Here is a 25,649-nt window from a genome sequence, read left to right as displayed (position 1 = left end):
CATGAGAAATGCTGGGCTGGAAGAAGCACAAGCTGGAATCAAGATTGCCAGGAGAAATATCAATAACCTCAGATATGCAGATGACACCACCCTTATGGCAGAAAGTGAAGAGGAACTAAAAAACCTCTTGATGAAAGTGAAAGAGGAGAGTGAATAAGTTGACTTAAAGCTCAACATTCAGAAAACTAAGATCATGGCATCTGATCCCATCACTTCATGGGAAATAGATGGGGAAACAGTGGAAACAGTGTCAGACTTTATTTTTTGAGGCTTCAAAATCACTGCAGATGGTGACTGCAGCCATGAAATGAAAAGACGCTTACTCCTTGGAAGGAAAGTTATGACCAACCTAGACAGCATATTAAAAAGCAAAGACATTACTTTGCCAACAAAGGTCCGTCTGGTCAAGGCTATGGTTTTTCCAGTGGTCCTGTATGGATGTAAGAGTTGGACTGTGAGGAAAGCTGAGCGCCAAAAAATTGATGCTTTTGAACTGTGGTGTTGGAGAAGACTCTTGAGAGTCCCTTGAACTGCAAGGAAATCCAACCAGTGCATCCTAAAGGAGATCAGTCCTGGGTGTTCACTGGAAGGACTGATGCTGAAGCTGAAACTCCAATACTTTGGCCACCTCATGCAAAGAGTTGACTCATTGGAAAAGACCCTGATGCTGGGAGGGATTGGGGGCAGGAGGAGAAGGGAACAACAGAGGATGAGATGGCTGGATGGCATCACTGACTCGATGGACATGGGTTTGGGTGGACTCCGGGAGTTGGCGATGGACAGGGAGGCCTGGCGTGCTGCGATTCATGGGGTCGCAGAGAGTTGGACATGACTGAGTGACTGAACTGAACTGAAGCACATAAACACACAAGATACATTTAACATGAAATTTGCCATCTTAACCATTTTAAGGGTACAGTAGTATTAAGTGCGTCACATCATTGCAGCTAATCTCCAGAACTCTATTGCTATAAAACTGAAACTCTGTGCTCATTAAATAATATCCCAACCCCCTCCCCGCCCCCCGCCAGTCACCCTGGCAACCACCATTCTACTGTCTGTCTCTACTCCAGGTGCCTCATATCAGTGGGTTCATATAGTGTTTCTTTTTGTGACTGGTGTATTTTGTGTAGTATAATGTCTTCAGAATTCATCCATTTTGTAACAGGTATCAGAATTTCTTTCTTTTTAAGGCTAAATAACATTCCGTTGCATGTATACGTCATATCTTATATATTCATTCATCTGCCAGTGAACTTGGGTTGTTTCCACTATTGGCAGTTGTGAAAACAGATATTTTCTGTTTTTTTCTTTTTTTTTTGTTCTCTTTCGTTTTTGATAGTGGCCACCCTAATGGGCGTGAGATGTTACCTCATTGTGGTTTTTCTTCACTCTGTTTTTCTTCCATATTCTCAAGAATATCCTATCTGGAAAATAGTGTTTGGAAATACAGAAAGATGGAAAATCTCAAGGTCTGCTCCCCCAGAAAGTACAGTAAATAACTGATGAGTGTCAGTCTGAACCAGACATGGAACAACAGACTGATTCAAAATACGAAAAGGAGTGTGTCAAGGCTGTTTATTGTCACCCTGCTTATTTAACTTATATGCAGAGTACATCATGAGAAACGCTGGCCTGGAGGAAGCACAAGGTGGAATCAAGATTGCCGGGAGAAATATCAATAACCTCAGATATGTAGATGACACCACCCTTATGGCAGACAGCGAAGAGGAACAAAAGAGCTTCTTGATGAAAGTGAAAAAGCTGGCTTAAAGCTCAACATTCAGAGAACTAAGATCATGACATCTGGTCTCATCACTTCATGACAAATAGATGGGGAAGCAACGGAAACAGTGAGAGACTTTATTCTTTTGGGCTCCAAAATCACTGCAGACAGTGACTGCAGCCATGAAATCAAAAGAACTTGCCCCTTGGAACAAAAGCTATGGCCAACCTAGGCAGCATATTAAAAAGTAGAGACATTACTTTGCCAACAAAGGTCCATCTAACCAAAGCTATGGTTTTTCCAGTAGTCATGTATGGATGTGAGAGTTGGACTATCAAGAAAGCTGAGTGCCGAAGATTTGATGCTTTTGAACTGTGATGTTGGAGAAGACTCTTGAGAGTCCCTTGGACTGCAAGGAGATGCAATCAGTCCATCCGAAAGGAAAACAGTCCTGAATATTCATTGGAAGGACTGATGTTAAGGCTGTAACTCCAATACTTTGGCCCCCTGATGTGAAGAACTGTCTCACTGGAAAAGACCCTGAACTGGGGCTCAGACCCCTTGGTGTGTGAGCATGCTCATGGGCAGACTTTGGTAAAGCCTGGCAGTAGTCAGGGCGCCGGTAGCCTTTGCCCGGGACACTTGCACTCCTCCAGGCTGACTTCTGCATTGGGCCGCTGTGCAGCTCACCCAACGCTTGGCTGCCCGCCTGCTCCTCCCAGCAGAATGCCATGTCCCCCCACCCTGGGATCTGTCCCACAGGCTTCAGCAGGCCTGGCCCTGGAGACACGTGCAGAGTTCAGGGTCCCTTACCCTGATTTGCCTTGTCGCCTCTCTCAGGACTGCTCTGGAGTCAGCGTTCTCTTTTTGCTTCTGAACTTTCCCCCTCTTAGGCGAATTAGCTTTCTGCTTTCCTGATTCCCTAATGCTTAGTACTAGCTTAATAAAGTCAGCAACCCCCAGCGTGCCTCCCCCTGCCCACCACCACCACCAACACACACACCCTGTCATCGTCTTAGTTCCTCTCTCATTAAACCCTCGCAAACTTTCATCTTTGTAAAGATCCTGGGTTCTTGACTTTCAGCCGCTCCTTTCCCTTGAGCACCAGCAACTTTCCATCACTTGAGAGAAATCTTAGTCCACTCTGTCCCTCGGGAAAGTTTTTCTCCCGGAATTGGCTCCACACAGGGCCTCTGCCTCTCCAGCCTCCCCCCTTCCAGTCTCCCACCTCCTCTTCCAACAAGTTCACTCTGAGAATCTTGCTGCTCCTCATTGTGGAGAATGTTCGGGAGGGACTTTCCTCTTTAAGTGGCCAGCATGGTCAGTCCGTAAGAAGTAGCTGACCTTCTGGAGTCGTCAGGATTCCCGTGGCAGTGCATGGGATTCCGGGTTTCCTCTCGAGGTGACGCTGGGTTGGGGGTGGGGGGTACTCATGGACTTGCCCCTGGAACCTGCCCAGCCTGGGGCCACAGGGTGGAGCTCACTGCAATCCCCCCGTTAACCCTTTGTGGTGACCCCAGCATGGGGCCGGGCTCCCGGTGCCTCTGGGATGCCCTCCAGGCCCCAAACACAGTCACCCATTTGCCCACTACTGTCTTCTTCTGTCACTTTCTGCCTTGAAATTTATGCTTTGGTGTAAGTGGACATGGCTGTTTCACAGCTCTCTCCAGGCCAAATCCATCTATAAAGCCTTTTACAAATCCCTCCCACACTCCTTCCCACGGCCAGTCCTCTTTGTCTTCCATGGTGCGTATAGGAGTGGGCTCCTCGGAGGCATGCTGTGTGTCTCCAGTTTGAGCTCAGTGCTTCCTCTTCATTCTCTGCCAGGTGTCTGGCTCACACCTTTATCACCATAGCTTTTCCCAGGTTCATGTCATTAATGCTTTTGCCTGCTTGCCCACTAGGCTTCCCGAGAACAGGAGCCACGCCTTACTCATCTTTGAATCTCCAGCATCTCGCGTGCAGTGAGCAGTTCATAGATGTTCCCTGAGGTGTGGACTTGGCAGCAAAGGAGGTGTTTCCACTCATAGGTGTCCGGGGCCTTGTGCTTCAAATGGTCCCACACACTTCAGAGTCTCCATTGTAGCTGGGCCTCATCTTTGTGAGGCTGTCATGCACACAGAGGTACTTCTTACACATTTTGTAGCTTTCTTAACCTTTACACATGCGTGTATCTTTTGGTTTCCTCGGTATCATGTAGATTTGAGTATGTTTATTGCAGTAGGTTAAAAATGTTTATTACTTAGCATCTAGTGCCTCTTAGAGCAGAGCTCTCTGGAAGAATTAAATCTGGTTTGCAAATGATTGTATCTAGTAAGACCCAACTCATCTTCAGAGCACCTGGTTTCAACAGGCAGCCTAGTAATTCTCCAAAGAGAATTTTTCTCCAAAAACCCGTGCTGTGCATCATAGCAAGATTTCAGCTTTTAAGAAGTGACATCTTTGTTACTCAAGAACATTTTATCAGCCCAAGTGGACACATGGCATTGGGTGTGCTGTGTCCAAGGTCCTTGTTTGGGAACTGACTGCTGGCCCACATCACTGGCTTTCTGGAAGCCAGGATGTGTGTGTACACATGCGTGGTGCCTGGTGCCAGAGGATTTTCGGAGGAGGCGACGCAGCCCCGTGACTTCCTGCGGGAGGGAGCTCCATTTTGGAGAAGCGCCCAGCCAGGGTCTTTGCCAGGAAGCAGTTTCACTGCAGGGAAAACATTCCTTCTCAGTGACCCAGTGTCTTTAAGAAGAAACCAAGCCCACTCCTCAGGTGTCCTGTCGCCACTCTGAGGTGACTAACTTGGCAGAGTGTGGGCGCTTCCACAGCTTTTTGAAAGTGCTCAAAGCAAAATTATATGCATTCCAAGTTCATTTCAGTCTTGAAAGTAAAAAGGAGAAATTTTTGTTTGTGCATACACATAAATGTTTATGTAAGCGCTAACCAGTGGGGAGCCTGTTTGAATGGATATACTGTATGTGGATAATTAAATTCTGAAGGGGAGAAATGCCTGGGTTTCAAATCCAGTTGGACCAGAAATACCAAAAGTCAAAAATCACACCTGTGTTTGGCAAGTGGTCCAGGGAACTTCATGGAGTATAGTGTTGGGATGGGATTGGTGGGCATCAACGCCAGCTCAGGAGCTGTGTGTGGCCCCTGACCCTGAAGGTGGTCTCAAGTCAAGTCACCGACATCAGGGGATGAGGACAGATGAATGATGATTTTTTGAAGATTTTTTTTTTATGTGTACCATTTAAAAGTCTTTATTGAATTTGTTGCAATACCGTTTCTCCATTTTGTTTTGGTATTTTGGCCATGAGGCATGTAGGATGTTAGCTCCCTGACCAGGGATGGAACCCGCACCTCCTCCTTTGGAAAGAGAAGTCTTAACCACTGGACCCCCAGGGAAGTCCCTGAGTGATGATTATTTTTAACCTGACTTTTTATTTTCACAAACAAGCAAAAAAGACATTATTGCAGTGAACATGTTGCTGTATATCCCAGTCTGTACTTCTGTTTGTCCCACTGTCTAGTCATGTCTGTCTTTCTCTGTGTGTGTTTGTGTATGTACGTGTATGTTTATGTACTTGTATATTTATATACATGTATACGTGTTCTTTTACCAGATGGGTTCACACTGGTCTTGTGAGAGTTTTTTGCACTTACCTGTCTTTTCCTCTTCATACGTGTTATCCTCTGTCATTTTAAGTCCATGTGCGATTCCTTTGTATGGCCACTCCATGCCTTACTCATCTTCTGTTGGTAGGTGTTCTTGTTGTGTAGTTTGGCGCTATGACGAGCATTTGAGCTGAACACATTTGTAGCTAAATCTTTGTGCTGACCCATGAGTATTACTTCCTCAAGGGAGAAAAATGTAGAATGGAATTACCAGGCCAGAGGGTGTATTTAATACGTCCTAAGGCTGTTAATGCACATTCACAAACTGTCCTATAGGATGGCTGTACATATCACCACTATTGATTTCCTGCCAGAACCCTATGAGAGTTTCCCTCTGCTTGCAAACTCGAAAGGAATCCTTTTGAAGTGTAGACTGTGTCAGGACGAGCACACCCTTCTGGGCGCAGCTCTTGGCTGTCTTCACAACAACGAGGGTGTAGGGAAGCCCCTACCAGAGGCTCCCTCTGCACGCATGTTCCGAGCATCCTGGTCATCAGCAGAGATCCAGCAGGCATGGTTTTTCCTGTGCTGAGCTCCGTGCTATGTGTGGTTAGCGCCAGCCTCCCGCTCCTTTCAGGTTAATAGTCGGGATAGGATTTTGGAGTGTAAAGCCAGAAGAAGTAGATTCTGAATGAAGAGTTCTCAGGATTGCAGTGGAGAAAATGAGAGGCTCCCAGACACTGGTGCAGACTTCTTACCAGCTGACAGTGATTGTAGGGAAAAAAAGTTGTTTCCTCTTCCTTCCTCTCTCCAACCCCTTCCCGGTTTCTTCCTTAGACTCTCCCTCCTCATTGGCTCAGAGGGTAAAGCATCTGCCTGCAATGCAGGAGACCCGAGTTTGATCCCTGGGTCAGGAAGATCCCCTGGAGAAGGAAACGGCAACCCACTCTAGTATTCTTGCCTTGAAAATCCTATGGACAGAGGAGCCTAGTAGGCTACAGTCCATGGGGTTGCAAAGAGTCAGACATGACTGAGCGGCTTCACTTTCACTTTCCTCATTTCTTTGCTCCTTCCCTCCCACTGCCCTTACCTTCTTTCAGTGGGAAAGATAAATGCATCACTCTAGGGAAAGAGTAAGGAGACATCAGTAACAAGGTGTGTTCTTCTGTCTGCCGAGCTTGGCTTCCCTGTTGATGCCCGTCAGCAGGATCTAATCTGTTCACTCAGCACCCAGTGTAGTACTTCACTTGCCATGTAATACACGTGAGCTAGGTTTTCCCCTTAACTCATACCCCATGTAGAAGGCACTTCAGAAATAGCTGGTCATAGCTGGAGATACCCCGGGAAGACCTGCACCTTCAGGTGTGTTCATGTCCGTACTGTGGGTCCTGGGAGGGATGATCACATTGCTCATGGATACAGTATCTTGCTATCCCCATTTTTTCTGTTCTTCCCTCACTCTCTGGGGCTTTAAACATTGTTTTATCGTTTCTTTTTTTCCCTTGCTTGATCTTGAGCATGAAAGTTTTATGCATGTAGTTGGAAATGTTTCTGTTGCTGGTGATTTGGTAGTTAGTCTGTGTTTTAGCGGATGTGTTTTGTACTGTCTTTGCTGGTTTGCTTTATCGGGCTTTCTATTTTTCAGAAGTTTGCTTTGCTACAAGGCTGACTTCCATTCCCATCTCTGGTCCCAGTGGTATCACTTTTTCATGGACCATTTGCTCACTTGGCAGTTGCTGTATAGTGCCTTAAATAGCTCGTGAAGATGCACCTTCTTGGAGAACTTGTGATGAAGCAGCTGAGAAGAGTGAACTTCTTCCTGCCATTAACAGAGAGCAGCGTCAGTTCCCGGCGGTCCTCGGGGACATGGCCGGCCGGGTTCCAGGGCACCGTGACAGAGCAAATACTGCCACGGAGAGAGTCCTACCAAGTGATTGGTTTCCCCGGCCTTTTAAAAATTATGCTGTTACTCCATTATGTTTAGCAGTAAAGAACCTGCCTGCCAATGCAGGAGATGTGAGAGACACAGGTTCAGTCTCTTGGAAAGATCCCCTGGAGAAGGGCATGGCCACCCAGTATTCTTTCTTGGAAAGTCCCATGGACAGAGGAACCTGGCGGGCCAGAGTCCATACAGTCACAAAGACTCAGACATGACTGAAGCGACTTAGCACACATGCACACACTCCATTTTACTGTATGTTAAGTGTGCAGTAGGATTCTGTCTAAAAAGTATACATACTTTAATTTTAAAAGTTTCTTACTAAAAAATGCTAACCATCATCTGAGCCTTCAGTGAGTCATAATGTCTTTGCAACAGTAACATAAAAGATCACTGGTCAGATCATCATCACAGATATAATAATGGAAAAGTTTTCAGTATGAAATGTATTACTAAAATGTGACTCAGGCATGAAGTGAGCAAATGCTGACGGGAAAATAGCACTTGGGTTGACTTGTTCGATGTAGGGTTGCTACAAACCGTCAGTTTGTTTAAGAAAGAAAAAAGACAGTATCTGTGGAAGTGTAATAAAGTGAGGTCTGTCTGTACTGACTTAGCCTTTTTCTTTCTGGTCCTTGAATATAGGTCCAGTGTGCGCCACTGTAAATGATGAGCTCCTTTGTTTTCCACGAGCTGTAGAATTCCAGGCGCCGTCTGTCTTCGTTCGGTCCCTTTAGCCTCGCGTTGTCTGCGAAGTGGCGGCATTTCTGTTTCCCCTGTTGTATTGATAAGATTGTATGATCTAAAGCTGAATTACGTGGTAGCTGAGGAAGGGACGTGCCCTGTGCAGTGATGGATGGCGGTTATGGACAAGGGTGGAAGGCAGCGGATTCCTCTTCATCCTACACGGCAGCCAGCGTGATTCTCCTCCGCAGCAGCATCTTGCACTCGTTTGATTATCTGCCACAGGCTGTCTGTAACTCGTTGACTCATCTGATTAGAGCTTGCTGCTGATTCAGTCATGGCTTCCTGATATACATATGTGTCTGTTGTTGCTCCCAGGCCTTTGCTGGAAACACGCTGTTTCCTCGTCTCAGACCACTCGTCCACATGTCCCTTCGCTCTTCACGTGCTAACTCCCACGTACGTTGTCTCTAAGATCTCGGCTTATTTATTTCTTTTAAACTTGTAGTTTTATATTGGAATGTAGCCGATTAGCCACGTGATAGTTCCAGATGCACAGTGAAGGGAGTCAGCCAAACACATACGTGTATCCATGCTGCCCCAAAGTCTTCCTCCCACCCCGGCTGCTGGGTAACATTGAGCAGGGTTCCGTGTGCTGTGCTGTCGGATGAGATCCCAGTCACCTAAGTGTCACTTCCGCAGGGAGCCCCTGCCGAGCCGAGCCCAGATTTCGTTTCCCTGGCTCTTCACTCAGAGCATTTTCTTTTATTTATTTATTTTTTTCATCATTTAAAAAAAAATTCTTTTTTTTTTTTTTGGCCTGTGCTGGGTCTTCATTGCTGTCAAAGATAAAGAACAAGTTCACAGCTGGAGTGGGTTTTCTTTTTAAATTACTTTTTGGTTGCTCCGGATCTTCGTTGCTGCGCACAGGCTCTCTCTAGCTGTGCTGAGTGGGGGCTCCTCGCTAGCTGCGGTGCCCAGGCTGCTTGCTAGGGTGGCTTCCCTTGCTACAGAGCGTGGCCTCTGGGGGTGCACGCCCAGGGGCTGAGCCTCACCTGCTCCTGAGCGAGGACTCAGTGTTTGTCGGGCACAGACTTAGCTGCACGTTCGTGTGCGATCTTCTCGGAGTAGGAGTGGAACCTGTGTCCCCTGCGTTGGCAGATGCACTCTCAACCGTTGGGCCACCAGGGAAGTCCTGTGGTGGCACTTAAAATAGTTGGTGAGACTGCGTCTCTCAGTGCAGCTCTTTGCCGGCTCTTGGTCTGTCTATTTAGTATATTTAGTGAAAAGCTTTGATTTTCTTAATAACGTGCTCCTGCTTCTAAGTAAGTGTTTTGAGAAGTGATTGTTGATTGTATGTGTGTGTATGTGAATTGTTGTGCCCTAAGGAGGCACTTCCACCCCCTTCTTTTCTCCCAGATCATGATGCTAACCTTGAAAAGCCATGTCCCTCATCAGTGACTTTAGATATTTAGTCACCATCAGCAACCCCCGATATTATGATCTACTGAGGTTAGTCGTCATTGTTGCTGGAGATGAATGGAAATCAACTAGAAATTTGTGGGAGCAAAAAGGAAGTAAGACGGTTGCTATAATCAGGGTAGATTAAGAAAAATGTTTGAAACAGGTAGTTTGTCTCATTATAAATTGAAATGCTTATTACAAAAAATAACACATTCAGAAATGTATAAAGTAATCACAGGTATTCACAATCCTTCCACCAAGAAATAATGACTGGTTTATATTTGTAATATTTACTTATATTTTATACTCTATATATTTAATTGTACGCTGGGTACTGTAATCATGCATTATAAAGAGTATTTTTAAAAAACAACAGTGAGCTCACACTTGATACACAGCTCCATGTTTGGCTTTTCCTTTTACCGTTTTCCTGGGCATTTGTGCCCAGGCCACTGAATACTCATCTTCCTTCCATGTTTATATCACCGTGTAACTCTTGCTTCATCACTGATGACTTTGGGGACTATTTCTTCTGTTTGCCCCCATAAATTATTGGTTGTGCTCAGTCGCTTCAGGCATGTTCGACTCTTTACAACCCCATGGACTGTAGCCCACCAGGCTCCTCTGTCCTTGGGATTCTCCAGGCAAGAATACTGGAGTGGGTTGCCATGTCCTCCTCCAGGGGATCTGCCTGACCCAGGCATCGAACCCAAGCCTCCTGCATTGCAGGATTCTTTACTACTGAGCCACTGAGGAAGCCCAAATTTTTTATTACATTGCAGTTAATCAACTTGTATAAATCTTTCCTGCTTCACTATTCTTTTTTCTTTTTGGGCCTTGCCACATGGCATGCGGGATCTTAGTTCTCTGACCAGGGATCCAGCTTGCACCCCCTACATTGAAAGTGTGGAATCCTAACCGCTGGGCCGGCAGGGAAGTCCCTTGCTTTACTATTTTATCGGCTAAATCCACACACCCTGGAATTCTCCATTTGACAGTGCCTTGGGCTTCCCCTGGTGGCTCAGAGGTTAAAGCGTCTGCCTGGAATGTGGGAGACCTCGGTTTGATCCCTGAGTTGGGAAGATCCCTTGGAGAAGGAAATGGCAACCCACTCCAGTACTCTTGCCTGGAGAATCCCGTGGAGGAAGGAGCCTGGTGGGCTACAGTCCATGGGGTTGCAAAGAGTCGGACACAACTGAGCGACTTCAGTTTCACTCACTTCACTTTCTGCTTACATTACAGCAGCAAGCGGAGGGACGGAGAGAGATGTCAGAGAGAAATAAGGAATGGGAAGCTTGAGACCTAGAAGAGGCGATGGCAGGGGCAGGCTTGGGTGGACAGGAACACCCCGGGAGGTCACATGTGCTGTCAAGACCTCCCTCGGTCCGTGAGTTTCAAGCCCTGCCTGGTTGAGCATGTGAGCATCGTGTCCCTTAGCACTCAGAGTCAGAGGAGCACAGGTGTGCAAAGCGGACCAGAGCTCTTCACCTCAGGGGTGTCTTGCCAGGGCAGAGGACCTGTGGTGCATTTCAGGTCTTTTTCACGTGTTCAAACCCCCTCCTCCGCCCTCTCTTTCTCTGTACCCACAGGTATGCACAGCTTTTCTTTTCACAAATGAACCTTTTCCTTGGTTATCCCATGTGGATCCCACCAAACCGTTTTATCAGAATCATCTACCATGTACATTTCCAGCCTAGAGATTGCTCCCATAAATCATGGTGCATCTGTGTTCTAAGGCTGCATGATATTAAACTGTGTTTAGGGTTTTAGTTCATGATTTGGGGATCTGTCCAAGATATGGATGAAGGGGGAAGGGTTTCTCATGTGTGTGTGTGTTCAGCTGCGGTGTTGAAGGCCATTTACCAAGCTGTTGTGATCATGGTGAGGGGCCTTACTGTATTTTCCTTCCCTGTATTTTCTGCGTTTGTTGCAGTTAATCATTTTCATGTTGAGGAGTTTGGAAGCACCGCAGGTTGTCGTTTCTTAGGGCACAGAGAGCTCTGCCCTGGCTGATGTCGTCTGCTCCTCGCCCAAGTGTCTGTCACTCTCTGTAACTAGGGTCAGGCTCTGAGTCTCACGACACTGACTTCAAAGCTGTACGCAGAGCTGAATACCTGCTCTGTGCCTTGCGGAAGGCCCTCAGGTTGCAGAATCGGCTCAGGTGGTCTCTGTCCTCCAGGAGCCCTGGTGGACAAGGCTCTGTCCGTCCTCTAGACCTGTACGGTCCTGGGGGGTCTGGGCCCCGGCCCCATTTTTGGCCACAGCTGCCCTCACCCTGTCTCTGTTCCCTGCTTCCGTCGGCTTTCGCCACGCTAGTCTGTTGTGTGCTCGGTCTTTGGCCTGGCTTCCCCCACGTGTGGCGCCACCTGCACCCTCCTGGTCACGCCCTTCCCTTAGCTCTCCCCCACGCGCTCTCCTGACTTCAGTCTTTTTCTCAGCGTTTACTACATAGAAGCCTCGCTGTTAGTTAGCTACCCCATTCCCCCGCCCCGGGGCTTCCCTGGTGGCTCAGATGGTAAAGAATCTGCCTGCAATGCAGGAGGCCTGGGTTTGATCCCAGGCGGGTCGGGAAGATTCCCCTCGAAAAGGGCATGGCAACCTATTCCAGTTTTCTTGCCTGGAGAATTCCACGGACAGAGAATCCTGGAGGGCTATATGTAGCCCATGGGAGTCGCACTGAGCCATTAACACTTTCACTTACCCTCCTCCCTCCCCCCAAGAATGGAAGGCTTACCACGGCAGGGACTTGGTTCCTTCTGTGGAGTCTCAGGTACTGGGACACGGATGGCATGCTGATCAAGTGAATTGATGATGCATGAACCACTGGCCCCTCTGCTTTGTGCTCAGAGCCTTGCTTGCTTCTTTCGTCTCCCTCCTGCTATTTTTCTTCCACCTGATTTTCCCTCTCCCCACATCATGGCCATCGTCCTTCTGTCCATTTGTGAAGGCCCAGCTCAGATAGACGATTCAGTCTCCTCCTGTCCCTGCAGCTATAAATGTTCTCCCTCCACACTGACTCCTATTAAAAATGAGACTTTCTCTTTGGGCTCCTCACGTTCCGTGTGATCGATATGTATACATAGTTTATTTCCCTTACGGTTCACTCTTAAGACCTGAAGGCAACTTATCCGTTCTGTATGTCTAAGACGCTACCTTGCACATAGTAGGGGCTTGTTAAAGGCTTGTTGGGCGTGTGCCTGGCATGGCTGAATGAAGGCGGGAACAGGCCTCGTGGCGCACTGTTCTGGTGTGTCCGACAGGGAGAGGTCCACCTCAGAGCTCTGGACCACCTTTAACTCTGGGAGGCTGTTTCTTGGGTGCAGGTTGCTGTGGTCTGGTTGAGTAGGTGAGATGGAATTCTCAAGTTGAGGTAGGGGTAGAGGAGGAGTAGGAAGCGGTGGACTTTTCTCTTGGCTTCTATGAAGAGGAGGTCCCCTCGGGCGTCTCCTTGCGCCCTGGCCTCAGTCTCCTGGTCTGTACAGTCCAGGAGGACAGGAGCTGGGTGCAGGGTATGTGCCGGGTTGATGACTTGGTCTCTTGAGTCCCATTTCATTCTAATTACCTTTGGTCTTAGGTCTGATCAGGTAGGTCTCCTGGGTTTGACACGTGGTTCTGGCTGTCTTTATTAGAGCAGGTTATGGCACTATTGCAAGAAATAAGCCGCGAAGAAACTCACTTAAAATGCTTATGGTATCAAATTTTACTATTTTTTTTAAAGCAATCTTCGCTTCTTTGAGCACTTACCATTTGCAATACAGAAGGCTTAAGACTGACTTCTGGGAACTCTTTACCAGTACTTTGTAGACCAAGGATTTGAAAGTTCATTAGAAAACTACTCCCAGAGTACTGGGGATACTTTTATTATAAACTTAGACGTCTACCTTAAAGGGGTTTAATTTCACACCTTCCTAGATCAAATTGCATTGTGCAATTGATGTAAGCTCTTGGAATTACAGTTGTATGAAATCACTCTGCTATAAGATAACATAATTTGAAGGGGAAAAGGGAGAGTCTGGGAGTGATTGATGTGGCAGTTTCAATTGTCTCTACAAGTAGTTTTCTCATGCTAGTTTGCATGCTAGTAGCTTTCTGATGTGTGTAGGAAGGACTGCAGGACCTGTCTAGGCAGAGTCTAGTCTGGAAGAATGGCCGGGTTCTTCTTTCATGACTTTCCCTTTGCCTCCCTTGGGGTAGCATCTGGTTTTTGCTCAGCCTTTAAAGAACATCTTGAATGACAAGGTTCTCAAGGTCAGGGAGACATTTGGAGGGGCCTGCGCAAACTGTCATACCCAAATCCAAACTTTATCTTTAGTCTTCAGATCCCCTAATCTCCATGGGATTTGCTTTCTGTATGGTGATTTGAGACTGGCTGGAAGGGAGTTCCCAAGGGTGGAAGGGTGGTGAGAAGATTGGCTGTTCTGGACTAAACTGTTACAGGACCCATTGTGGTTGTGGTCAAAATCTAGTCCCTGGTAAGGATGCGGGAGAAGGGAACCTTCTACAGTGGTTGTTTCCAGCCAATTTTCCGTTTGTCCCGTACCAGACCCTGGACCGAGTCCAAACATCCCAGCAACAGAGCAGAGATTCTTTCAAAAATGACACATACTTGATCAGAACCAGCTGCATAATTTGCAGAGCTCAGTGCATACTGAAATGTAGTATTAAGAATTTCAGGATGATGATAGCAGAGCATCACATGAGGGCAGGGCCCTGGGCACCTTCACGGGCTGGCCACCCGTGAGGTCATGCCTGGATTTGATGATAATCTGAAAGTCACATAGGAAAAAGCCAGGCCTCCCCACGGACCAAGAACTTTTCCCTTACCTGTTCTCGTACCTCCTGTGGGGGCTGCCTCCCCTTCGGCTCACCTCCCTCGTGAGGTGAGAGCTCCCTCCTGGTCTGAGCTCAGCATCCACGTCCCGCCCACCTCCCCCTGCAGCTGCCACTCAAGTGCTGACTGCACTCCAGCGGCCACTCTCCTCCTTTCAGAAGGTGAAATGAGAGGCACCAAACTCATCACCACTGATTTTAAGGCATTAAAATTTTTCTTTTTTTTCCCTTTCTGATAATCACAGTCTCACTTTCAGTGTAATGGTGCGAATGGAGAAATCCCCACCCCCTTGTGTTTTCATTGTCAGTAATAACAGGGATATAATTTGCAAGATATGCAGTGATGTCTCCAAATGCTAGATGTCTTTTAACGCACAAAAGAGGTCATGTCTCATCAGATAGATTGTATGCAATGCCTTTTTGTTGGCCCTAACACGGTGTGTGTACTTCCAACTGTCATTTAAAAACACTAAAAACAGCTGCAAAAATTATATCCTTTTGTGATTTTCCTTTTAATTATAACATTTAGGAAATTAGCATTTGGGGCCAAGATAATTCTAGTAAAGCAAGATAGTGAATTACATTTATTTAAAATGAAGCAGTATTAAAGTACAATTGCAGTAGATACTCTTTCCTTGATATTAACACACATTTATATTTTACAGTCTGTTGAGGTTTTGCTCTTTGAAATAATTATCATTGATTATGGAAAAAGGTGCATTTTAAAGTATAATTAGTAAATATGTAATATTTAATAGAAGCTAAACAGTGCCAGCAACAGCTGATATCACATCATATTTAAAATATAGTTCCTGACTTTGTAATTATGACTCTCTCCATAGACTATTTAGAAGTTTAAGACTGAGCATCTTTGTCTATTTAACTCTTAATTTCGAGGAAATGGAAATCATTATTTATCAAGGGGATCTTCTCTCTCTCTGTCTTTGACTGCTCGTCTTCAGCCTTGAGGGCCCTCCTTCTCCGCTGGGTGCTGCCGTGTCTGTGGTCTTCCAGACCGCCATGAGTGTGGCCACTCCTGGGCTCCTTCTTGTCTCTGGGGATCACATATGGGAAGCAGATTTGCGCACCTACTGTGCACAGGCGCTCTGCAGATAATGCACGTGTACTCTCTCATTCCATACCTGTGTCCTGGGCAACTTCATCCATCTCCATTCCATTCCCGACTGGATGCTGGTGAATCTCAGGTCTGTGTCTCCATCCTTGAGAAGGGTCCAAGTGCCAGATCTTTGTTTATATTCCCCCTGCCTGCCAGACAGCTCAGTTTGGTTGACCCTGGAATCGTTAGATTCAATACTTGTAAAACTGGGCTTCCTTTCTTGAAGGCAGCATAGAGACAAACTGTGGCCTCTGGAGTCAGTTAATTCTGCCATTTACTGGAGACATGGCACTTCTCGCGTGTGGAAAGGGGGAGAGAAGGCTCCTAGCTCCCAGGCCGCAGTGAGAGACAGAGGTGAGGACTGACTCGTGTGGACGCTGAGCACCGCCCTCGCCTGCACCACCGTGAGCACAGCCACAGCCGCCCCTGCTGCTGCTCCGCTTGCCCGCTGGGCTTCTCCTGGCCTCAGGTCACAGGCGAGAGGCAGACCTGTGCACCTACTGTGTGCAGGCTCTCTGCAGATGTTTCATGTGAACTGTCCTATTTGATGGGAATGGGTGTTCCCTCAATGGGTCTCCTTTGCGGGAACGCCTGTTATTTTCTTCTAAGTCTGTGAAAATTAAGCACCCAAGGTTAAATAACTCGTGCTTAGCCTCCCGACCACTAGCCTCTGTATTCAGACCAACTGACCTTTGAGCGCAACCTCTTGGCTGTAAGGCTCTGCCTCCCCACCAACCGTGTGACCCTGCGGGAAACCATCTTTGATTCTTTCTTTCCCATCACAACTCAGTGCAGCCCGTTACTAGGTTCTGTCACCTTGACGATTGCATATCAGAAGATATCAGCGCTTCTTTGTCCCTGTTATGTTGGGTCCTGCCTCTGTCATCTCTTGTATCCGTGATGACACTGGCCTCTGGATCTGTTTCTTGGCTTCTCCTCTCACCTGTTGTCTGTGGGTCCTCCAACAACCCTGTTCCGAGACACTTTTCTGCCACCGTCTTTAGGGTCAAGTTCAGAGTCCTCAATATAACTTCTAAGGCCCCACACCCTGGAGCTTCTGCAGTCCCATTGAACTTTGGATCTTGCTACCCTCCGCACGCCCCTCCCCCCGCTGCAGGAAGCCAAGACCTGACTTTATAGAGCTTTTCCTGAGCTTCTTCATCATCACGAGGAAGACTGTCATAGCCTAGGTGGAAGTTCCCTCGAGAGTCTTGCCTTGATTCTCATCCTGCCAAATTCTGAGATCGGCACTGGCCATGTGTCAGATGTAACACTGTCCTTCCTCACTCTGGCTCCTGACTCACTGGGTGCCCTTCCCGGTTTTATCCCATTGTCACTTACAGACTGGAAGCCCCGCAGGGGCAGGGGCCACAGCTCCCTTCTCAGACACTGTATCCCTGGCGCCTTGCGCAGCGCCTGGCACTGAGCTCAGTAAAATCATAGGTGCTGAGTGTCAGCCTGAAGAAGCAGATGCTAAAACTCTGACGTTACAACCTTTGGAGACACCAGTTACCAGCTGTTGTAGAGGTTAGCACAGATTTTAGTGCCAAATTGGTTCAGGCCGTCCCTCTGCTACTTGCCTGCTCCAAGCCTCAGTTTCCTGGCTTATAAAATGAGGATGAGACCTGCAGAGGTTAGAGAACAAAGTGGGGGCGTAGCATGCGCAGTGCCTCCCGGCACCTGCGAGTGTGAACTCTCCTGTGATAGGGGTTTGTTGTTGTGTTTTTTTTTTTTTTGGCCACACTGCAGGGCACGTGGAATCTTAGTTCAACAACCAGGGATCAAACCCATGCCCCCTGCACTGTAAGGACAGGCTTGTAACCTCTGAAACTCCAGGAAGGTTCCTAAGTCTTATGATAGGTTTTCATTCGAACCTCTCAGAGCAGCATTTGGCTTATGACCGTTCTTTGTGACATTGTCAGAGGAGAGCCGTGTTGTCCGCTGATGGTCACGTTGAGCCAGTGTTCACAGAAAATAAAAATTGAGAATAAAGATAATTCAAGGAAAATCGACAGGTTTTGAAAGTGTTTTCACCAGTGATTTTTTTTTTTTTTTGACTCTACCTCTAAGAAGACTAAACTGTATCAAAGTCTCATACTAGGAATCATTCCCAAGGATCTGTTTACCATTATATAAAGAGAATGATCATATATGAACTTTAATGAAGCCCTGCATCTACTTAGTGTAATGGCATGTAGATAAGGCTTGGGAATTGGCAAATACTCTTCATATAGATTTATAATTGACTTCTCATGGATGGCAGTATCTATAATCTACAGACCATTTTCATTTGACAGAAAAATAAATATAACCCTAAATGATAAGTTTCAATGAAGGATTTAATATTTTTATTATGCATCATAAACTGGAAGCATTGCTCATAAAATGAATGAATTAGCATGTTTTGGAAGCAGGCTGTTGTGGGTTCAAGTCTTGGTTCCTCTGTGTCTCACCCTCCTGATCTTGGACAAGTTCTTTTCCATCTCTGAGCTCCTGACATGCTAATGGGTTTATGCTTTGTGCTGTCTTCAGGATCTGCTGGAAGGCAGAGTAAGCAAAGGTATAAACCTTTCAGCACAGCACAGTTCTGCTCCCAACCCCCCGCCCCCGCCCCCACTGCTGCCCCCGAGATATCCTACTCTCAGTTGTAACCCAAATTCAGTTGGTGACAGATCTGTTTGAATTTTCATTAGCTCATCATAAAGGTAACTGTTGCCAACCTGGATTTGCATGTTGTCCAGGAAAAACAGTTGACAATGAATTTTTCCATACTGTAGCTTTTTGACTGTATCTGCCGTCCCCACAACAGGAAAAGGTGTAAGTTTAACAATTGCAGTTCATGCTGTTTAATAGGTATAGTGCAACCATAAAGTAATTCAAGCTAGTATTTGAGAAGAAATCAACTTTTGTTATCCATATTTTAATGAATTTTAAATTGCCCAGTGACCTAGCTCCCTTTATTTTGCTACCAATGTGGTCAATCTGTTCATCATCTCTGTAGCCCCCAGGAGCTGCTATGTCATACAATTACTGATTACAGGAGGATCTTGAGAAACCTACATACAGTAGAACCATCTATAAAGTAGTAAAAGTATAAATTTGACTTTTGTGGGCAGTTATTTTTGGCACTCAGTTATTATTAGCACTATAATTATCCTGGGAAGTGTGCAAAACCTCACAGCCAACTCTGGAGTTTTTGCTTGGGAAGGTTGGGAAATGTGATATGTATGAAAAGACATTTCAATTTGTGCATGACAATTGGCTATTAAGTATCTTACTGCTTTTCTTGTGATGTTTCCCCAGTTAATTCTCTTCTTAATTGATGTCTGTGCTCTCTCTCTCTACCTCCCTGGCAGTTTTTTCCCTATAAAAGGACCCATTTGTCTAAGGTAGAGATTGTTCTTTTTGTACTAATCTGTGACTAAACTGCATGGGGTCAGCATGCTTCTCATTTGGAAGTCGTCTTTAACTCTGCTTCTTCCGTATAGTGGAAACGCTTCCAGTATATGGACTTTCATATAGTGTTTTTTGTTTGTTTTTCTTCAAGTAAAGTATGTTCCTTCTCAGCCTGAATTCAAGCACCCCAAAATATGTCTAATTTCTAATCATAGTTATAGAGCAGAGAATACATTTTAAGCTTGCTAATCCACAGTGATTAAAAATCATGCTTGACAAACTGATGCTCTTTCGAGAGAAAGAAAGAGTGAAAAAGCACTTCCAGAAAAGTAACTCGTTTTTCATCTGATTTTATCAGACTTGAATTTGAGCGGCAGCAGCGTGAAGAGCTTGAGAAATTAGAAAGTAAAAGGTAAGCCACGTGGTGTGGAGTCTTATTCACACCACACAGGGGTGGGTGCCTGTGTTGACGTCCTAGACTGACTTCCCCTGGGTCTGTCATTCCCCTCTGGCTCAGTGTGAACCTGTGTCTCCTGCATTGGATGTGCAGGGTCTTTACCCACTGGACCACCAGGATAATCTCAATGTTTGGATTTTTAAAATTAGTTCATCTTCAAATACTTGTGAGAGGGAATAGAGTCAGTAGGCAAATTTACTATACTCATTAAATGTAATACACCAAATAATAGATGTATTTAAACTTAACTAAAAAGTATATCTTCCTTAATAAAATTCCCTGAGTTTTAAAAAAGCAAAAGGAATGGCAGTTTCCCTTCTTATGCCTTTTCACTTTTTAAACATCTTTCCTTACATTGATTGGCCATTTGTATAACCTTCTCTACTCCACCTCTGCATGTTCTCAGCTCCCTTTTCTTTTGGGGTGTGTGTCTCTGTGCGTGCACGTGTGTGTATGTGTGTGTGTGTGGTTATTTAATTGATTTGGAGAGGCTTTTTTAATGTGTTCTGAATATAATACTTTGAAAAAGCTGTATTTTTTTCCCATTCTATATAACAAGCCAAGAAATGGACCAACGACAGATACTAGCATAGAAAGTAAGGCCACAGAAAATCTGTACCCTGGATATTTATTTCCTAGAAGGTGGAGTCTGGAGGTTACACATGAATTCGTTTAGCTCCCAGCATCATGTAAGATAGGGCTTGGGTGGGTCAGGAGAGAGACCTTGCACCCACACTCTGAAGCGCCCTGGGCTCTTGCTCTAGAGGCCATCCCTCCCAACCTTGAAACACTGAGTTATTACCCGGTGGGGACCCTTTGCTCTCTCAGACACTTGACACATAGCCCCTGGAATCATGCATTTAAGTATTCTAATGGAGATTGCCATTATTTTCAATGTTATGCATTAATAAACTAATATTTTGGGTCACTTGGTGATTGCCATTTGTTCTAAACTAGTGATTAAATGCTCAACAGCGTGTAGTTATTTGACCTGGAACAATGAAATGTTGATTATCTTGACTTTGATATTTGACCCCAATGAGTTGAGGACAGCATAAGCATTTTTATTTAATGTCATTTTGTCACCGAATTTCCACTGAGTTTTAGCCACTGGGCTGAATAAAATTATTCACATTTAAATTTAAATTGGGCACGGCTCTTTCTCTTTGAGCTCAGGGGTCTTTTAAAATTATATCATGCATAACACATTATGCTTATAGGCACTACAAAGAAATGATATCAGAGGCTACTCGAGATTAGGCAAATGATATGTTGGACAGTTACAGAGTAAAAAAAATTAAACAGCAGGCCATTGGATATTAAAAGGAAAGTGCTGTTCTCTTTTTTTAAATTTTAGTGAAGGGTGTGCAGTGTAAGTCCATTTCCAGGACATATCAGTTCAGGGAAAAGTCAGAGCAGCATGTGAAGCTAGCCATCAAATAACACCCCATCACCGCTTTGCGTTTCAGAAAACTCATAGAAGAGATGGAGGAGAAGCAGAAGTCCGACAAGGCGGCGCTGGAGCGGATGCAGCAGGAGGTGGAGACGCAGCGCCAGGAGACGGAGATGGCGCAGCGACAGATCCGCAAGCAGGAGGAGAGCCTCAAACGGCGCAGCTCGCACCTGGAGAGCACGCTCAAGGACCTGCTGGCCGAGAAGGAGCGCTTCGAGGAGGCGAGGCAGCGGGAGCAGCAGGAGACGGAGCTGCAGCAGAAGAAACAGGATGAGGAACGCTTCCTGCGTGTCCAGGAGGAGCTCCAGCGCCTGCAGGAACTCAACAGCCATGAGAAGGCCGAGAAGGTTCAGATATTTCAGGAGCTGGAGCGACTCAAGAGGGAAAAGGAGGAGCAGTACGCCAAGCTGGAGCGGGAGAAGCAGCGGCTGGAGGAGCAGGAGCAGGAGCAGGTCCTGCGCGTGGCGCAGCTGGAGGCGCAGCTCCACGCGAAGCAGCAGCTACTGCGGCCGCCGCAGCACGGGGAGGCGCAGCGCGCAGCCGAGGAGCGCCGGCACCTGGAGGGCATCCGCGCCGCCCTCCTGCGCGCCAGGGAGGCCGGGGCCGAGGGGGTTGGTGACAGCCCGGAGCTCGAGCAGGCACAGCTGCGGTTCTTAGAGTTCAAGCGAAGGCAGCTGGCCACGCTGGCCAACCTGGAGAAGGACCTGGTGCAGCAGAAGGACCTCCTGAAACGGGAGGTGGAGGAGGACCAGGAAATCCTCCGCGAGCGCTTACCATCTGGCAGCCAGGAAGAATTGAGGGGGTCGGAAAAGGAGGAGGAGGGTGGCGCTGCTGTCCTCTGGGCAGCCGGAGCGGTGGAGCGGACCGGGCCGGCGGAGGGCAGACTGCAGGGTAAGAAGCGTCAGCTCGAGGACCTCCTGCAGCAGCATTTGCCTAGGCTGTTGGAGGAGAAGCAGAGAGTCCGTGAGATCCTCGACCGAGGCCCTCTCGGCCTGGACAACACTCTGTACCTAGTGGAGAAAGAGATGGAAGAAAAGGAAGAACAGCTCGCGCAGTACCAGGCCAGTGCCAGCCAGCTGCAGAAGCTGCAGGCCACCTTCGAGTTCACGGCCAACGTGGCCCGGCAGGAGGAGAAGGTGAGGCGGAAGGAGAAGGAGATCCTGGAGTCCCAAGAGCAGCAGCAGCGCGAGGCGCTGGAGCGCGCGGTGGCCCGGCTGGAGAGGAGGCACTCGGCGCTGCAGAGGCGCTGCGCCCGGGCCGCTGGCAGCGAGCAGGCCGGGCAGGAAGCCCTGGAGAAGGACCGGGAGAGGTGAGCGCGGCCCAGGGAGCACCTGCCACACCTTCCGGGTCCCCGGGCATTAGGTTAATAGCTTGGTTTCTACCCCTGAATGCTGTATCTCTGACTGATACAGCAGTGAAGGCTAAGCCTTCTTTTCTTTGTTTTAGAATCTCCATCCTAAACTTGAAAAAACACAAAAACCAAGTCCTGGTCTGTTACCTCAGTGACCTCTAATTGTGTATCTAATATTTTAATAAACATGGAATACTGAAAAGGCTTCCAGCCCGATTTCCCTGTCCCTCCCTCTATTCTTGTTTCTTGATCTCCACCCCCCACCCCTCCCTCCCTCCTTCTCTCCTGCCCACACCTCAGCATCTCCGTGAGGATGAGCAGCACTTACTCTGATGAGGGATTGCTCCTGAGTTCACAGGTGGTGTAGACACCGATTTCCACGCCTGGCAGTGAGCTGAGAAGCAGTCCTCCCCCCACCCTGGGGGTTCTCCGTGTTTGATGGGAGGCCTCAGGATTCGGAATTAAAAAATAAAGCTCTCCAGATGTTCTGAACACAAGTCTCTCCAGGCTCATTTGGTGATGATTTACTGATACTACTTCCGAGGTTGTGAACTAGGAGCCAGCGCTGTGTTCATGGTAAAGGAAGTGTTTCTCTTCCTCCACCTCCTTCCTGTCCCCATGCTTCCCGGAGGTAGGGCCTCAAAACACACACACACACTAGAGAGTGCTTTTTCTGCTAACCCTGTGGGTGTGATGCCAAGACTGTCAGCGAGGCTGGCAGCCACCTGGTTTGCAGATGTCTCCAGATGTGGTGTTCTGCAAGGGGGCTTCGTCCCCTGCCCAGCCCCTTCCTGCCCTGCTTAGCATGGACGGGCTCTTCCGTCTTGGGGCCGCAGTGTTTGTCTTTACCCTTAGGAGGACATGGAGCTTTTCTTTAGTAATTCCAGACCCTTGGGTCTACTGGGATCTTAACTGAAGCCCTGGTACAGGGGGCTGGAAGGTCCCCTGCCTCCCGGGAAGTCCTCCCCCTGCCTCCCGCACCTTCGTCGGGGCTGCAGCAGAAGTCACCTGCTGGCTAGTCGGAGCCCAGCTTGACATGGGCAGAGGCTTGGGATCCGTGCTGGTGACAAGGCGAGACCTAAGGTGAGGTGTTCCGGGAGCTCCCGGCCATCCCCAGGGTCAGGACAGCCTCCTTTCAAACCATCTGCTTAAATGATTCTCTTAACCAAGCTCCCCGGTGATTCCCTCAGGCAAAACAGTGACAGATGAAACAATCAAAACCCACAGTGCTGTGACTTCAGAGAAACAGGTCTGAGGTTTAAGAAAATGATTGTTACATTCATGAAATTGCCGGACAAACCTCCAGCCCCAGGAAATGCACAGCGGAGGGCGGCGTGCTCTCGGTTTCTCTCCTGCGCTTCACGGTGAGAACGCAGCGGGGCTCGGAGCCTGCCGTCCCCGGCTTCTGTCAGCCGGCCTCGCTCCCTGCCCATTCAGTATTAATACTCGATTATGGCAGATACACTTTAGTGGTTTCCCAATGTCAGCATTTCTCTGGAAGCTGTGCAAAGGAGGCTTTTGACTTCGTGTGTTTTGATGAGAGTAGATTTTGCAAAGCCCTGATTGAGGCCGGCAGATTCTCCGCGCTTTGCTGTGGTTGTGACAGTCCTGTAGCTTTCTGGGGGTCTTGTTTTTGTGTCTTATTATTTCTCTGGGCTCTCCTAACTGAGCCAGGGCCTGCTGTGCACCCTGACCTGACCACTTGTGAATTTTCCAAAGTGCAAAATGCTAGATTCACATGAAGCCAGATTGGACCAACACTGCACTGCGTTTGTCTTCCTCTGCCAGCTTGCTTTATGAGCTAGGTTTAATCCATTTTCTTCTTCTTTCCTCCTCGATGGTTATATAACCACAGGGGACGAGTGTCAGGCACTTGGAAAGTGGCAGGGTTGCCCCTCAACACCAGCTTGTGGCTCCTTTGTCCTCTTGTCTGCTGATCGCAGAGTTGCTGCCAGGCAGACCAGTTTTTCACGTGTGCTGCGACCCTTTCCTTGGGACTCACTGCTGTCTCTTGCCACCCGTATAAATCCCGCTCAGCCTTCAGAGCCCCACCAGAGCCTCTTTGCTCTGGTGGAGTCCTTCCCACTGCCCAGCCCTGAAGGATGACTTTGAACAACTTCATGGGCATCATCTTAATCATAAACCTTGGCCACCACCTACTTGAATCGGCTCTATTTCCTTACCATCTCTGAGATTCTGTGTGGACCTCGTTCCCTGGATCTCTGCCCCCAGCAGGGCTCTGACATCCCTCCCCTGTGCTCACTCGCTTTTCCTTTGAGAATGCTCTGTGCTCTGCAGGCTGGCACTTGGTAATCAGTAGGCAGATGAGCGGCTGAGTTAAGCTGGGCATTGCCTCCTGTGAAACCCAGGGACGCCTACTGTGGTGATCCCATAATCATATGTCCGAGAACCAAGAACTTGGCTTTCATGATCAGAGCAGAGCAGTCAGACTGCTGCTGGTGACATGAGAGCTGGCAGTGTCGTAGCGTGTCGGCGTCTAAAGCCGGTATCTCTGAGTTTTGGGCCCAAAGGAATTTGGAGAGACTAGTTAGTCTCTCACTTGATACACAAGACGCTGAGATCCAGGCCTCATAGCAGTGAGTGGGCTGCAGCCCCTAGAGGGGTCTAGTGTTCCTCAGGACACACTGACGGGCCAGCTTGGCTCTTTGGCCTGATGGCCCTGAATTCAGTCGCGCCTGCGCCAGTGGGAGACCAGCCTCATACATAATTGACCTTGTATTAGCTGTATCGTCTGCCTTTGAAAGTAAATGTTTGGTTCTGCAGCTTATGGTTTTTATTAATTTCTGTAGATGCTCAGCCTGTTTTCCTAGGTCTCTCTCATCTGTTTCCCTTTTCCACACCCTCCGCCTTAGCCAGAGCAGATTCCTGGTTTTTGTGGCTTGGTCCCTTTGTTTCTGCACCTGGAATACCATTCACTGTCATCTCCAAATGCCAGATTCCCACTGGCCTGTGTGGACTCAATTTAGAACTACCTTGACCTTGAAGTTTCTCCAAGATTGGCAGTTTTGAAAGATTCTTTAAAACAAAAATCTCTTTTGTCAAATAGACATCCTTGTTGGGATATGATGTATAGTCCACAGCCAACTGTTTTGTTGAAGCCAGGGTCAGGGCTCAGAATCCTGCGCTTATACCTCTGAGGATTTACTGGGCACAGTGGGAATACCTTTGCCTGTGATGTGGAACTCTAACTCCTGGATGTCTGTGGCATTTGTCCTGAAACTCTCTTGTGGCTTGTTACCACCTTATACATTATCCAGTAGGGCTGCAGTACGTTTTCTACTAGAAGGTAAAGCTCCTTGGGCAGTTTCTGTCTGGATCTCCTGTGGTTTCTAGGGAGGAACCTCAGGAGACATTGTAAATGAGTGAATTCACATAACTTCCATCTTTGTAGGTTAGAGCATGAAATCCAGCAGTTGAAGCTGAAGATCTGTGAGGTTGATGGTGTTCAAAAAGGGCATCGTGGGACCTTAGAGGGAAAGCCTGCTGCTTCCAGCTTCCCATCCAGTGCAGAAAAATCTCACCCGGTCCCTCTGATGGATGCGAGGTACTCGACAGCACACTGATGCCAGGCCTGTTTGTGGCGTGACTTGATGACTCAGGGT

General features: G+C 47.5%; 1 protein-coding gene across 6 annotated transcripts in view; it reads left to right on the top strand.

The window, feature by feature from the left end:
• KIF16B (kinesin family member 16B) overlaps positions 1-25,649 on the top strand; it is a 283,334-nt gene that overhangs the window by 166,893 nt on the left and 90,792 nt on the right. For 4 of the 6 annotated variants that reach the window (XM_065920888.1, XM_065920885.1, XM_065920882.1 and 1 more), the window contains exons 18-21: positions 18,726-18,758; positions 19,124-19,177; positions 20,692-21,984; positions 25,439-25,591. In XM_065920888.1, the coding sequence (XP_065776960.1) occupies positions 18,726-18,758; positions 19,124-19,177; positions 20,692-21,984; positions 25,439-25,591 (1,533 nt within the window). The remainder of the gene's footprint in view (positions 1-18,725; positions 18,759-19,123; positions 19,178-20,691; positions 21,985-25,438; positions 25,592-25,649) is intronic. The other 2 variants (XM_065920886.1, XM_065920883.1) reach the window with 1 other exon arrangement.

The sequence above is a fragment of the Muntiacus reevesi genome, chromosome 2, assembly GCF_963930625.1.
Source record: "Muntiacus reevesi chromosome 2, mMunRee1.1, whole genome shotgun sequence".
In the NCBI taxonomy this organism is placed as follows: Eukaryota; Metazoa; Chordata; class Mammalia; order Artiodactyla; family Cervidae; genus Muntiacus; species Muntiacus reevesi.
This window is presented reverse-complemented; position numbering and strand designations above follow the sequence as displayed.